The 16,425-nt window shown below is 41.3% G+C and overlaps 1 protein-coding gene and 1 long non-coding RNA gene across 7 annotated transcripts in view; both read right to left on the bottom strand.

Moving 5' to 3' along the window:
* Window positions 1–3,144: 3,144 nt before the first annotated feature.
* Window positions 3,145–8,423, bottom strand: LOC125535063 (formamidopyrimidine-DNA glycosylase-like). Its single transcript, XM_048698119.1, has 10 exons — window positions 8,119–8,423; window positions 7,427–7,478; window positions 6,434–6,491; window positions 5,812–5,880; window positions 5,590–5,715; window positions 5,180–5,230; window positions 4,556–4,633; window positions 3,992–4,094; window positions 3,857–3,891; window positions 3,145–3,753 (listed from the first exon to the last, which is right to left on the bottom strand). The coding sequence occupies exons 1-10, from the start codon at window positions 8,345–8,347 to the stop codon at window positions 3,319–3,321; spliced, it is 1,236 nt and encodes a 411-aa protein (XP_048554076.1). The 5' UTR covers window positions 8,348–8,423; the 3' UTR covers window positions 3,145–3,318.
* A 3,225-nt stretch (window positions 8,424–11,648) lies between these two features.
* Window positions 11,649–16,425, bottom strand: part of LOC125540634 — a 28,808-nt gene continuing 24,031 nt past the window's right edge. For 2 of the 6 annotated variants that reach the window (XR_007297351.1, XR_007297348.1), the window contains 5 exons: window positions 13,438–13,539; window positions 13,281–13,337; window positions 12,801–12,897; window positions 11,945–12,682; window positions 11,649–11,845 (listed from right to left, as the gene is read on the bottom strand). This is a non-coding gene — a long non-coding RNA (uncharacterized LOC125540634). The other 4 variants (XR_007297350.1, XR_007297352.1, XR_007297353.1 and 1 more) reach the window with 4 other exon arrangements.

The raw sequence follows: 16,425 nt of genomic DNA, 5'->3' as shown, positions 1-16,425 counted from the left end.
GGGAATGGGGATATGCACGTTTGGGGGCCCAAATGACAGAACTTCTGTTAACTTGAGCCTTCATTGTTTACTTCAGTAATCACACCATGGCTGGTGCGGTACCCCCCCCCCCCCCGAGTCGCATGTACCTCCGCCACTAGGCAGGAGCACAAGCAGTCAAACCTGCAACCATATCTGTTACTCTCTCCGTCCTATAATATAAAAATATATTTTTAAGCTAGCATAGCTTGAAAAATGTTCTTATATTATGGGACGGAGGGAGTAGCTTATAATTAAATAAACAGAAACTTCAAAAGGGAGCGCCTCAGTGGACTTACTCTTCCTATGTGATTTCGACTATGCGAGCCGCCCTCAGCTCAGGCTCCCTGCCTGGCTGGGCCATGGAAGAGAATGCATAGTAGCTCAGCAGGACAGTGTGACACGGGCCTCCGTGGTAGGTGTCCGTGAATGTCATCATCATGATGTCATTGTTGCATGTAGGGTGTTTGCACCTGATTCCGAGGCACACACCACAGCCAGGGTCCCCGATTCCTGGCTAGCCGACAACACGAGTGTTGAGAAGGCCAACCTTGTGATGGCGGTTCCATAACCGCAGTAGCAGGCTGAAATAAAGCATCAGAGGAACATCAAGAGAACAAACAAAGAATATATGAGAAACTAGAAAGAAAGTACTCCAGAAATCAGCGAGGTTGATGGTGCGGAGCAGGCCGGCCAGACCATTATGAACGGCCTAGTGCGGCGAATGAGGCATAATAGACCTACCAACTATAACATAGTAACATAAATATTTTTACCGATATATATATTGCATATCATGAAAATTATTATAAAGGCATAAACATCAAGCATGTATTTTTAATTCACAAACAAAGTCTTAATGCAACATGTATATGTGATTGTAGGATACAAACAATGGTGATTAGGCACATGTACTCAAATATAAAAGAAATGTTGAATAAATACAACATGGTGAAGTTAGGGGGGGGGGGGGGGGGGATGGTCCCCTCTCCATCCATTCATTAGTGTTGATGTTATGTTTCACAAATAATATTTTCATAATTTATACATAATATTTTTGTAATGCATTTCAGAATGCACATGTATTCGGCCCTTATTTGAGTAGGCCGTGGTACAGAGTACAACATAGCAAAGGTTTGTTGGCCGCCGCCTTTCGTCATGGGCTAGGGCCGGCCCTGGTACAGAGTACAACATAGCAAAGGTTTGTTGGCCCGTCACGATCGCCGTAGTAGGAGGCGGCCCCGATACATACACCAAGAGCACCACACTTTGCCCCTCTTTTTTGTGTGTGAGTGATGGATGGTTCTGAGCATAGTGATGGCGCAAGTTTATATAGCTGCCCCGCGTCCTCAACATCCTGCAACACCTATTAGTTAGAATGAACGAGTTGTGCGTACACGCACCAAGGCTGGACACTTGAAGCGCGCTTGGGAACGGTATAATCTAGTGCGGAGGTGTTTAACTTGTATCATACCGGCCACTGAGTAATTTTGGGCCAAAACCAAAACGACGCGGCGATGCATTTTTTACAGGGGTATTTCAAAGTAAGACGGCGATCCAAACCGACAGTGCTCTTTTGATCCCGAGCTCATATGCTCCCGCATGAACAATAAAATAAAATAAATGATGAATGTTCTAACTGTGTGTAAAATTTCAGGTCGAAATGACATTTGTGGAGGTTTGGGCAAAAATAACAGAATCGATGCTCCAAAATGCTTCCAACAATAGTCTTTTGGACCATCGGTTTTCTTTTTTGCCTAGACCTCCACGATGTCATTTCAACCTAAAATTTTGCACGAAGTTAGAAAATTTATCAATGTTCATCATAATTTTTTTTCAGATTTTTTACTATTTTTTATTTTACTGTTCATGCGGGAGCATATGAGCTCGGGATCAAATACTCCATGTCCCAAACCGAACATGCTTTCTATTTAATTATGCAACTTATATTCAATTGCAAAAATGCAATAAAGCTTATGTATTTTTTATTCTCACGTTATTAACTTAGATATTAATGTTTGATACAACCAAATCTTATTAAAATATATTGCAACCAATTTTCACAGCAACACATGGGGTATCATTAGTTATATAGAGTGCGACATGTCTAAGAGCTACTACGGCGAAATAATTAAAGATACAATTAACGGCCTAGTAATGACCAACTGTTTCTACTTGCATTTGATTACGTAGGATAACTTTTTTTAAGTTCGTGAACTTTTTTCAAGTTGAAGTTTTTTCAAATTTGTGATTTTTATTTCAAAATCAATGGACTTTTCCAGATTTGTGAACATTTTTCAAATTGATGAACCTTTTATGAATTCATGATTTTTTATTTTAAAGCCGTGAACTTTTTTTCAAGATTATGAAACTTTTCTATTTTTTTATTTTTTATTGCATGAACTTTTTTGAATTCATGAACATTATGAAAAAAAAAAATCAACAGCCAACGTGGTCTCTTGTAAACGGTCCACAGCGAATGGTCAATTAGGACCCGACCAAACCAAGTTTTTTAATAGAAAACCCGGGCAAACTGAGTGAACCAGGGAAATAAAAAACCAAGCGAACCAGGGCCCTTTTTTTCTTGAGTGAGCGAGTTTTTTTTAAGAAACACCTGTAATTGCCCATCTCCAAAGGGTCTTCTGCAGTGGAGGTCTCTTAATTATTATTGGCCAACGTAGCGGGTTCGCCCTCAGCCACGGCCTAGCAAATCGAACACGAACCCAGGCTTCGGTTTGTGCATTTATGTTGACAGGTAAAAATTGGAGATGAAGAAGAAGAGGAAGGCAGTTTTCAGGTTCTATTTCAGACCGAATCTTGTTCAGTTACAACTCCCAGCTGAACAGCCACTTGCTCACGCACATGGCACTTGCAAACAGATAATGAATCTTGCACACTCAGCGCCACACCCGCTGCGCCACCGTGTTACTCTTCTCCGACCTGTGGCGCCTACCTCTGCTCAAGGCGGGGCGGGCCGTTGTGTGCGACACACACAGCTTCCTCTGAAGCTTTGTTGAGCGCGAGGATTCGTCAAACCGTGACGATTTCGAAAGGGGAAGTTAAACCTTCAGCAACCACAAAAAGGAAGACGGCATGCCCGCAGCCAGTCTCGCATCGCCACACGGGTTAGATAGAGGCGTCGACCAATCTGTGCATAAAACAACTAAATGGCCAGGATCTAGTCGCGTCGAGCAACAGCCCAGGCGTCTTCCTTCCCGGGTGGAAGTTCATCTAGTAGTGCCAGTTTCTACACTGCAAAGCAAAGGGCCAGACAAGGTGGAAATCCCTCCCTAGATCGGCTCACCGCTTCTTCCTCTGCGGCCTCTTTGCCGCAACCACAGTCTCTTCCTTGCCAGCCGAGTCTTCATCGTCTGAAGAACAACCTTCTTTCTTCGATGGGCCCTTTGCTGGCCGCTTCCTCCCCCTCTTGGCGGGCTTCGACTCTTCATCTTCATCTTCTCCCTCCTCGTGATCATCAGCACGAGTATTACCCACTTTCTTCGGTAGGGCCTTTGCCCCCTTGGCTCTTCGCTTTGCTGGTTTATCATCCTCTTCCTCTTCATCAACATCTGTCTTCTGTGCCGCCTTCCCCCCTTCCTTCAGAGCAGCCTTCTGGCCTTTCTTTGATGTTTTACCCACATTTTCCTCTACCTTGTCCCTGCCTTTCTTTGACCTGTTTGCTGCCGCAGCATCAGCCCCATCCAGCATCTGCAGCTCTGGAACGTACGCCGACGTCTGAACAAACAACAGCGCAAGTAAGAGCAGAACACAGCAAGTCTGAAAAAACATAGCGCGCGAAAAGAAAGGCATAGTACGGTGAGCTCAGTCTGAAGCTTACCCTGCCGCCTACTGTAACAAAGTCGATCTTCTTCCCTGCATGCAGCAAATGCAACGTTCAACACTGATAGACAACACGGGTGTGCTGTATGTGCACCAGAAAAGAAAAGAAAAGTGGAAGAGTAAATTATCAGACCATCCACAAAGGCCTTGCCGGGTTTCTTCTCCCTAGAATGAAATATCCAGTTCTCTGGAAATTCGTTGCTGTCAGCACCAACTTCAACGGATTTTTCAATCACCTATGGAGAATTGCCAGAGACAGGCAAACCATGATTTCCATATAGTACAATTGCCACCATAATAACATGCACAAGGAGGGACAAAGATAACTGCAGCCATGCTAGAAATGTCACTAGTTTTATTGCATGGGGATCAAGTATTGTACAGGTAAAGCAGACTCCTACAGTTGTAATTCAACTCAAGCCTCTGCGCAAGCACATGCACAAGCACAACAAAGCAAGTGGCAGAAAATAATATCTGACATTCAAATTTTCTGAAATTTGTTCAATATCAGTATGTGGTTAGTGTATATAGAATAGTACATAAAAAGATTACTTTTGCATGCTAATTGCTTTACAGGACAAACAACAAACATCCAAATTTTAATGGATTGATGTCTTTCACTATTTTGCAACTGAAATCCATTTCCAGCAAAGGTCAAAGGATAACACTGCAGGTCAACCGCAGTTCACGAGCTAACCTCTTTGATGCACCGATGGAGTGCCTTGCACTTCTCCTTGGATATCTTCGATGAAGTTTGCATAGGATGGATCCTTGCCTATACCCAGATCAAGCAAAAGGTGAAACTTCAAGATTTACACAAAAATGGTACCACAGCAATAGCATGTTTGCAAAACTGCGGATGCCCAAACTTATGAGCACAGGTGGACGGGATAGGTGGATGAAGATAGCAATGCGAATCAGTGTTAAGGCGAAGGGGATAACAAGGCTTGACCTTGTCCCTGGCTGTGTTGCTAGAGGGCTTGCTCAAGTTTGGGCCAATTTTCTATAGTACCTCACAAATTAGCCTTTCTTTACAGAGTAGAGAGTCCATGCGACTTGATGAATAGGAATTTGCTGATGGTGAGGTGTACTAACACATGTGTGAACAGTAGCTATGACATATGGCTATTTTGCCCAAGAGACACATTATACCTATCATTAGACAAATACGATTGATCTTTATAACAAATCACCTCACTAGGGTAGAACTATGATACATTCTATGCAGTAGGCATTAATACAGAGGATAGAAAAATTAAAAGACTAATGCCTCTTATAATTTTATCTAGCAAAGCGTTTTAGCAATGTCAGGGAAACAGACCTGATAAAGCACCTCATCTGCCATCCAGTTGCCGATTCCTGACATAAAGCTCTGCAAAGATGATTCAACAAAAGGGGGTGTAAGAATTGGCATAATTAAAAGGTTTTTGTGCTAAAAAATATCTTGACAATAAGAATGAAAGGGATGGCTGTGTGTGGCTGGTGCTGAGGCAACTGCATGATTATCTTAAACCACAATCTATAAATTAACTGGTAAAAAATGTCAACCAGTGCTTGAGGTTTAGAAATATTTGGAAACGAAGCCAAGAAATTTCTTTAGTTGTTTGACAACACTTTCTTATAAGCTCATAACTGAGTTTTGAATATAATATGGATAACTGAATATAATATGGATAACTCCTTCTGATTCAGACAAGCAGTTTGAGCGGAGTATGGAGCTTAAGATCATACCTGATCAAGCAAAAGGGATTTTATTGGAGCATTCTTTCTACCAAAAGATTGTACAAAATCATCAAGCTGCATTGGTTCGCATAGGGCATCTGGTCCAAGTTCAGAAATTGGAGGGACAGCTTCTGGCTATTAAACAGAGACATAATAACAAAAACAAATTACAAAATGTTACCACATATTGAGAGAACAAATTTTGTTTTCAAGGAATCACAAGAATATTACATTGTCAAGCAATCGTATTTTTGCAAAACGCCTCTTATCAGTGAAGGAGAACTCCAAGCCATCATCCAACTGTAATAAGTTGAGAAGAGCAAGATGAAACATGGCAAAGATTTTCCAAAAAGTAAATAATTAGCACAGACCAAAGAAGAAAGTAGTAGTTAACAAGAAAGGTGAAGACTACTAAGGTGCATATTTCATCACGTTACTGTTTCTAGAATCTATAAGCATTAGCATGATTTTTTCTTTACTTGCTTCAACTTCCGCTATTCTACTGCAGTTCATTTAAGCATTAGCATGATCCCAGGAGATAGAACATGGTGTCGGCTGCCTCCAAGATCTTAAACATTGTTAAATCAGACTTAGCATAATATATATTCTAGCATCACATCCCAGATAGGCAAATGCAGATAATTATCCAAATCCTATAACTGACCACCATAAGATATTACAGATTCATCTATGAGAAGGGTTGATAAAAATACATAAAACAAAAATAACTATAAGCACCCATGTGTGAAATGAGCCAGACAAGATGAATTGCAAGAAACATAATTCCCACGCATGATGATAAAGGAAAGAAAAGAAATTGTCATAAGGAAGGTCACCAGATTAGGTTCCATACTTCAACAAATAGTTTGGAGTACTTTGAAGGCCATTCCTCAGTTGGGCTCACTGCAGACCTAAATTAAATGCCACAGGAATGAAGGATCCAAATTATTTCAGTTCACTGAAGCCACAGGGTCAAGTTTTAGCAACACTAGAATGATGAGCTAAAGACACAGCAAACATTTATGCAAAGAGTAGTAGCCTAGTCCTGAATGCCTGACCACACCTTCAAATTCTAAGTGGCTTTGCTGTACCTATGTCAACACAGAGGACCCCCAATCATCGTGCTTATTGTTTAACATAGTTTTTCTTTTTCTTTAACACGATGGAATCACATCTGGTTTATAACTAACCCAAACAATGCACTATGCAATTTTGATAAAAGCAATCTTACAAAGTCCTCAAATGTCTGAAATTGGAGGTAACACCTTTTTCCGTCAGTACTAGAACATCTACCAAACTATCAGAATTTCTATAACAGACGCGAACATTCGTCAATCATACTATAGCATAAGGTTCTACCGGTAGTGTCTAGATTTTCTGGTGTGCACTAATGCTATAACCATTGTTGAGGAAATCGTTAACTGGTAGCTGCTCGGTTGGCTAGCGAGTAGGGGATTAATCGGCTAATCGGCAAGTTAATCGGCCATTTAATCAATTAAACGGACGATTTTTCGGTTTATTGGCTACTCGGTGACCCTATGAGTAGGGATTAATCGGCAAGTTAACTGGTTAATCGGATGAATTCTTGAACAGGGACTATAACATATCACAGCACGCAGAGCATCAGGTGGTAATGGCATCAAACATTACAATGCTAATTGAATATACCTGATAATGTAGCAGTGCATGGAAAAAAGACCTAGCTAAGTACGCAGTCAATATACTAGAATGGAAATAACAATGCTATTTCTAAACCATATAGCTGTCTCTCCTTTTTGAGAGATGATAGCAGCTTTTAACAGTAGGTAAGGGTAAAACAAGCACCAACAAAGAAAGAAGATGAAACCTTTTATATTTGCTCAGTTCCACACCCTTGATGTAAATAGCTCCAGCCATTCCTGTGACAAAGATTAACATTTAGGCGCTTTATGTATAACTGGAACTGACTTCTATATAATCAAGACCATTCATTCATGCTTGCCCAGTTCAAACTCTGGAGACTACAACCTAAATTTACAATAAAGTCTCTCTACATTGTTCTGTAATACCTGTCACTTGCTCTAAGTAAAAGTCAAACAAAATCTGACAAATCTTCGTGATCAAATGAGCTAAAGCAAGTCAACACAATTCCTACAACTTCAATACCACATTTTCAGGAGGGGACTACATTGTAACACTGACGAGATAAAAAAAAGCCATTGTGATGTTTACACTGTCCGTTTACCATAACAGAGATGCATATTTTATTTAGTAAAATAGTTACCATTACAGTTCATGGAATCGAATAGCTGACTCCATTGTTCATGAATCTGAAATCATATAACCCTAGATGTGTAGAAAACCCTAACCAAAAGCACGGTCACAATCACACAAGAAATAAAAACATGGCACCGCGAACAAAATGCTCAGGCCTGAAAGGACGATGCCGTTCTTGAAAAATAAAAGAAACATGTTTTAATAAAATCATTGCAAAAGGGGAGGAAAGAGAAACAAAATGGGAGTAGATTGAATGTGGTGGGGTGTGGATCGGAGACGGACCGAACTGGAAGGAGGGGGACGGCGGCGAATCCAGCACGAGCCATAGGTTCTTGCCCTTGCGGCGCGCGGCGGCGATGGTCCTCCCGACCAGCGCCGCCTCCAGCCGCGACGGGGCGACGCCGTCGATGACCTTGGTGTCCTCCGCGGCGGAGCACCGCACGATCCGCTTCCCGACGCAGTGCTCCTCCAGCGCCAGCCGCGCCGCCTCCACCTCCGGCAGCTCCGGCATCTCCCTCTCCGCCTCTCGCCCACTTCTAGTTTCTGTTTCTGTTTTTTCTCTCTCTCACGACTCCTTCCCCTACCAGTGCCGCTTTTCTACGGGAGTTTTTTTTTAAAGACGGGCGTGGAGGATCTCCATTTCATTAAATTTACCGGTTAATTTGCGCAAACTCAGACGAAAACGGTTAAATCATGCCCACGAGATTTCTTTTTGATTCGTTCGTTAACATCACACCCATAAAAAAGGGCTCCTGGCCAATCTGACTACCCACAAGGCCGTCTACACACTCTTAAAAAGCCGAGGATGCCTGTAATTTGTCATTGTCGTCCCTCTCGACGAGCAAGCGACCAACCAAGACAGCGGGTTTGTTCCGGGAGAATTAGAGGTGGGGAGTGGGAGGAGATTAAAAGTCCACTATATGTGATTAGAAGGAATGAGAGTTTAAATGGGAAGGGAAATGCGAGTTGAGAAAACCAATTCTCATCGATTTCTTCCCAAGGATACTCTGTTAATTCGTGAGCAAAGTTTTATCCCACGTCATTTCCCATCATATGCCAAAACAAGAGGATGAGAGTAAAAATCTACTTCCCGTATCTAATCTCTTCATAAACACCCTTGTGCAAATTTTCATTTCCCTGCCCGAGTGTTTACCAAACAGACTGAGGGCTTAAGGGCCAAGCAACATCCAAGAAATCTTTTTTTTTCTTTCGGAAATTTTTTTCCAACCTAGTCATCTTCAATCATGATAGTACAGTCAACACTAGAAATAATAAAAATTACATCCAAATCCATAGACCATCTAGCGACGACTACAAGCACTGAAGCGAGCCGAAGGCGCGCCGCTGTTATCGCCCCTCCTTCACTGGAGTCGGGCAAACCTTGTTGTAGTAGACAGTCGGAAAGTCGTCGTGCTAAGACCACATGGAACCAACACACCAGAACAGCACCCGCCGCGGATGAAGAGTGTAGATCAAAAGGATCCAACACGAAGACACACGAACGAAGACGAACGATGAACAAATCCGAGCAAATCCACCAAAGACAGATCCGCCGAAGACACACCTTCACATGTCCACCGATGATGCTAGATACATCACCGAATCGGGGGCTAGACGGGAGACCTTTATTCCATCAAGGAGCCGCCGCCGTCTCGCCTTCCTGAGCAGGACACAAACCCTAGTAAAGCTCAAAAAAAAAAGAAATAAAAACGAAGCCCTCCCACCGGCAAGAGCCGATATCCACTCCGCCTCCATGGCCCTAAGGTCACAGGAGACGGAACGGACTGGCGCCTGCATCGGTGGAAGGCAGAGAACCCTAGCTTTTTGAAGGCGGCGGCTGGCTAGGTCGCGCTAGGTTTTCAAACATGATGCAACCTACTCCCTCCGTTCGAAATTACTTGTCGCAGAAATGGATGTATCTAGACGTATTTTAGTTCTAAATACATCCATTTTTGAGACAAGTAATTCCGAACGGAGGGAGTACAATAGAGGGTACATCAACTAACATCCGAGAAAACCTGTACGCCTATACCAAATAACCGGCCAAAAGCGTCGAGCACCAAGTAGCTTTGACGCCTATAACAAGCCTCACAGAAGAAAGAATCAAGTCTTGTATAAAACGTCTGAGAAAATGTAAACAAAGCGTTTAGAAAATGTTAAATGTGTATAATGAATATGTTTCTTAAGTATACGAAACAAAATATAACGTGTGTGAGAAAAGTTGATCATTTATTTATAAAATTTTAATTAAGTATTTAAAAATGCTACACAAGTATTTGAAAACTGTTAAATGTGTATAGAAAAAAATGGTCATCGTTTATTAAAAAGTTGTTAATCTTGCATTTGAAAAATATTTATAAAGCATTTAAAAAATGTAAATGTATATTGAAAGATACTGTCCATGTATTAAAAAGTATTAATCCTGTTTTTGAAAATTGTTAATCAAGCATTTGAAAAATATCAAAATACATATAGAAAAAATGTGGTTCATGTATTAAAAATGTTAATCTTTTATTTTAATTTTGTAATCAAGTATTTAAAAATGTTAAGAAATGTGTAGAATATTTTTAAGCATTTACTAAAAAAATTTAACTTGTATTAGAAAAAATGTATCCGTGTATTAGAAAAATATTCATGACATATACAAAAATATTTATAATGGAAATAAAAACAAATACAAGAAAAAACCCATTGAAACAAAAAATGAAACAATTGAAAGAAAATAAATGAAAAAGTAACTCAAAGAAAAAACAGATTAAAAAATAGGGAAAATTGATAAAGAAACAAAGATTAACAAAAAGAAAACTGTTGGAAACCAAAAGAAACAAGAACAAAAAAATAAGAAAGAGAATAAAATCATGAAAGAAACAAAAATAAGTATAACGACACAAAAAAGAAAATGAAAGAAATCTGTAGAAGGAATAATAAAACCAAAAAAAGAAAACATAAATAAAAAGGAAAAAAAAAACCGAACGAACACAGATCGCCGAAAGAACAAACAAGTACGGACCGCTCATTAATTGCTCGGAGCGTTCAGCTAGCTGGTTTTCGGAAGTGGGTTTAGAAGGTTTCGGTAGCTTATGATCCGGTTTTAGTAAGTTTCTAGGCTGGGTTTCTTCCTCTTTTTACATGTGTTTTTCTTGTTTTTTTGTTTTTCTTTGTTTTTTCTTCCGGATTCTTTTCTTTTTCGTTTCTTTTGCAGTTTTTCCCTTTTCAAACTATTCTCTTACTTCTTCATCCTTTTTTTGTCTCTTTAAAAAATCATAAACATTTTTTAAACTTATAAATATGTTTCGGGTTCGTGAATATTTCGTGGGCTTTTTAAACTTGATACAAATTTTCTAGAAAAGGTACTCACACATTTTTTAAAAGAAATGCGGAACTGTCAGTTTTGTAAAAGTGCATCCGAGTTCCGTGTAAGCATTATCTAGTCTGATTATTCCCGAGTTGCACTTTTCTATGAAGAAATAAAAATGTCCAACTACCATGTTTTTGGAGAAGGCAATCTGGTTTGATATTTTTTCTCCTCTTGATTAATCCATTTCAGTTTTCAATAAACTGTAGATGTAATTTTCGAAAAAATAATATGCAACTACTCCTAGAAAAAAGTGCTTCATTTGTTTTCTTCATAGAAAAGTGCTTCATTTGCTTCATTCCCGAGTTTACTATGTTTTCTATCTCGTGATTTTGCTTCATTTGTTTTCTTTCTATGATACTAGTAAGCGTGCACGTGCAACGCATGTCTTGACTAATATTACAGTTATATGTGGAAATCTACTTGTATGTGTAGTATTTCAACGTCCAACAGCGAGTTAGTCTTGTGAAAGCAGCAAATAGACATTAAGGTTTACAAATCGATGTAACAAAAGATCAAACATTAACTTGGTTGTTTCGTCATTTTAGCTTGTAGTGCAGCAACCTCTTCAATTGTAGCTTCCGATGGAGCAGGGGGGACTGCTTGCCTATTGACCAGACACACACTCTCCCTCCAATTCTTGAAGTTCCTCCTCTGGTTAATCATGCAACTGTTTTGTGTGCAATAGTATAGATGATAAGTGATTCAGATAAAACAATGAAATGCAAGATTTTAATTAATCTTAAATATTACCGTGTTGAAATTAGCAGAATCTCCATGAAAAGCTGGCAAAGCATCCTGGATTTGTTTCATATTTTCAGCCAGTTTGTTAATTCCACCCATAGTCTTTTGAACGCACCAATATTCTGACAATATGCATGTATAAATTAAACTTCTATTTTGCAAGGCTGAAAAGCTACACATGATGCATCTGCAATACCATGAGAAGAGTAATGGTATACCTGCAAATGAAACTGGACATTACACTGATAAAGCATAAAATAAAGTAAGTTGTGCGCAAGAGAAAAGCTCCACCTACAATGAGTTGACTCATACATCCATAAGAATACATGGTGTTGGTTTGGATCAACTTTCAAGCTTCATGCTAGACCACCATTACGACGGGGAGGGCCGAGGACACAACTTGAAAGCACGGCTTGGCACATCGCACATGTTGTGCAGCTCTACTGGCGAAGCACTTGAGTAAGCAAGATCAAGACAACCCTAATATAATGAGCCAGCTTGATCAATAAATCCCCTTTACTTCCACGGCTTTCAAGGCATTACACCTTTACCTGTATAAATGGAGGCTTCACGAGCAGCAACGGGCATGTTAGACGCGTTAGAAACCAATGTTGTTCTCTTCATGACAAACTCTTCACGTTCGTTGGGCAACGTCGTTGTCAATTGGGGCAAGTCCATGAGAACCCCAGCCATCTCATTTGTTCTTTCACCACATCTCACATAAACCACAACTTCAGAACTGGAGTACTACAGAGATTGTTAAACTCAACAATCAGTATAGAGATGCCACCAAGAAATATATGGAAGGAACAATTCTCTGGAGCTATTACATCAGGGCAGTAAAGAATGGAGAATTAGTGATCACCTTGGAAAGTGCCTGACTAATAACAGTTTTTCCACAACCAAAAGCACCAGGAATAGCACATGTTTCTCCAAGAACCAAGGGATGCGTCAAGCACACGCTGGAACCATCACAAAATAGATAGGACTGAGATTTAATGGACTCAGAGGGCAATAAGAAACTAACATCTGAGAATGTTTGGTTACGTAAGAAGAGAAACCATGATGATAAAACAAAAGAACACATTTTATTATGGAAATTGAAGCTAAAGATGAGTTGTACACAAAGCTGTCCTGTATGAAGAGGTGTATCCGCAAAAAGCTTTGATGCAACAGGTCTTGGTGTACACACATGGCATGTCTGTTGTTCAATAAATTCAACACAATAAGCTACTGCCTCTGTAATTTAAAATAAAACGTTTTTTGACACTATCATGGACTCTAAAAGATCTTACAGAGGGAGTACCAACTTCCTAAAAAGAGTTGTATGAAATAACTTTCTTACCTGAAGCATAGTAAATTGCTTTTTCATGCCCTGAAATTCTAACTCTAGCACTGTATCCTGCATACATGACAAGAGTAGTGTTTCAAATAAAGTTAAGCATGGGTAGAACACATGCAGATAAATTAGAAATTGGAATAAAGTGATAGCTTCCACTAACCTATAGGCTGTATTGAACAGCTGAAGCGACGTAATTTACTTTCCCCATAGAACCAGGTGGAAGGGCGACACTGTGGTTCATCAAATTGTTCTCGAAGACAGTCTACAATAGAGTCAGCGAACATTAGCATGTGCACACAGGCTGTTGGAAATATGAGCAATTTACCAAATGATTTTATTAACAGAAATACTAGATAAAGCATGACTAATATAGAAGAGATAAAACAAGTCATGCGTTCTGACAAAGAGAAGGTAAATAGCTTTTGCATATATGAACCGTAGCCTATCATATCTAAAGCAGACAGTATATCAAGTAGCATATATGAAGTAGAACCTAACATGTGTAGGACAAGGACTAGAACAAGGAACTGCGGCAGAACTTTAACAGGAAAGACAAGAACACGTACGGGACAGCAGCAGCAGAAGCGCTGGACTTGGGGTCGGTGTCCTCGCCTGCCATGTCGTCGAGGAGGTCGTGGACGTCGGGGAAGAAGTCGTCGTCGGGGAAGTAGTCGTCGGCGACCGGATCGTCCGTGATGAAGCAGCCAGTAGTCGCGCTGAGCGCTCCCCAAAAACCTTATCACCCTTCTCCCGTACAGGACTCAAAAGGTGCGGTTTCGGAGGCCTACTGTCCCGACCTGCGGTGCACGCCGCAAGCCGGGATGAGGAAGATCGTAGCAGCAGCGTAGTGCTCAAGAACTTTGTGGCGAGAGGAAGGGGATCTTCTGGTGTGTCTCTCTGGAGAGGAGCGACCTCTCTTATATAGGCACAGGAGAAGGACGCGAAGAGGCTACGGCGGGAGGTGAAGCAACGAAGGGAGACGAAGCGAACAGGCAGCGGCCAAAGAGGCGCGTCCGTTCGAATTCAGTGTCCACTACAGAAAAACATTTCAACTCCCACGTGACCTTTCGTATACCCATCGTGCGTGGCAAAAATTTAGACATCGGCTCGGCTCATTCCCGCAACCCGCGGCGTGTCGTGACGAGGCGGGCGGCGGAGGAGGAGCGCGCGTGGATGTCCCTCTTGTTCTCATGCTCATACATGTGGGGAAAGAACCTCCCTTATAAAGAGGTCCAACTCCCTCTAAACTAGCAATGTGGGACCAAACTTTTGTTCCACCTCTTGCCTTGCACAAATGGACTGCGTGGGCCTCTAGGATTCATTAGGAATTTCTGAAACTGCTATTGGGCTAGGCCCAAAATAGACAAAATTCCAGCAATCCCCCACCAGATCCCAGAGGCACACAAAAATTTGCCTTTGGTTCCAAAACACTGTTTTATATACCGGTACTGCAGTGGAGACTGTTAAGTTGAACTTCCACCTAAAACTCTATGCTACACTAGTAAGCAACTTGAACAGTGGACTGGGCCTTGAACTGCAAGTTTTCTGTGAATCTAGCTTCACATAAAGCCTTGACCGATACGTGGCTACCGTGGGTCTTCCCCGCGGGTGGAGCTTATGCGTCATACTCCGTGACCTTTCATGAGTTTACTAGAGAGAACCCTACTCTCATAGAGTGCGACGTTTGACAATCAGACTCATATAGGTGTGTTCTTCAGAAGATGTTCTGCAGGATAACATCTCTGCTTAAATAAGCCACTTAGAACACATTAAGATATACATCAACCTGCCATGCAGATAAGGAGAGTATTGCATCTTCATGGAGTGGTATTGTGAATAGTAAGGATACTCTCCTCTCAGTTGACCAACAGCTTGTCTTCCACATCTAATTCACGGGATCTCCGATCACAAAGAATAGGTTACCACTGTGAACAACTCATATTGTGGGTCTCATACCCATCTCCCTCGATGCATTATCTATCACATTACGTGATAGACCCTTAGTAAAAGGATCTGCCAGATTTTTTAGACGTTTGGATATAATCCAATGCAATAACTTCGGAGTTTTTCATTTTCCTGACAGACTTTAACCTTCTCTGAACGTGTCTTGATGACTTCATGTTATCCTTTGAGCTGCTCACTTTCGTGATCACAGTTTGATTGTCGCAGTTTATAAGGATACCCGGTACAGGTTTCTCAACAACCGGTAAGTCATTCAAGAGCCGATGAAGCCAATCTGCTTCGACCGTAGCTGTATCTAGTGCTGTGAGTTCTGCTTCCATTGTTGACCTCGTTAAGATGGTCTGCTTGCAAGACTTCCAAGAAACAGCGCCACCTGCATGAGTGAATACATAACCGCTCGTGGCCTTTATCTCATCAGCATCTGAGATCCAGTTTGAGTCACTATACCCTTCAAGCACCTTTGGATGCCCGGTGTAGTGAATTCCATAATTTGCAGTGCCTTTCAAATAACGCAAAACTCTCTCTAGAGCTTTCCAATGCACATCTCCTGGTTTTGAAACAAACTGACTCAGTTTGCTAACAGCAAAAGAGATGTCAGGTCTTGTAGCACTGGCTAAGTACATAAGCGAGCCAATAATCTGAGAATACTTCAATTGGTCTCTAGCAATTATTCGATTCTTTCGAAGCAACACACTAGCATCATATGGTGTTGGAGAGGGCTTGCAGTCACTATAGCCAAAGCGACTCAAGATCTTTTCCACATAGTGAGATTGAAGCAATGTAATCCCACCATCATCGTCTCTCAACAACTTGATGTTCAGAATGACATCAGCCACTCCTAAATCCTTCATCTCAAAACAACGAGATAGGAAATCCTTGACCTCCTTAATAACATTCAGATTGGTTCCGAAAATCAGTATGTCATCAACATACAAGCACATGATAACTCCCTCGCCCCCACCATGGCGATAGTACACACATTTAACAGGAAGTAGAACCTAACATGTGTAGGACAAGGACTAGAACAAGGAACTGCGGCAGAACCTTTAACAGGAAAGACAAAAACACATACGGGACAGCAGCTGCAGAAGCGCTGGACTTGGGGTCGGTGTCCTCGCCTGCCATGTCGTCGAGGAGGTCGTGGACGTCGGGGAAGAAGTCGTTGTCGGGGAAGTAGTTGTTGGCG

This window comes from Triticum urartu, chromosome 2, assembly GCF_003073215.2.
Source record: "Triticum urartu cultivar G1812 chromosome 2, Tu2.1, whole genome shotgun sequence".
NCBI classification, from domain to species: Eukaryota; Viridiplantae; Streptophyta; class Magnoliopsida; order Poales; family Poaceae; genus Triticum; species Triticum urartu.
The sequence above is the reverse complement of the archived record's forward strand: the minus strand, read 5'-3'. Positions and strand labels throughout refer to the sequence as shown.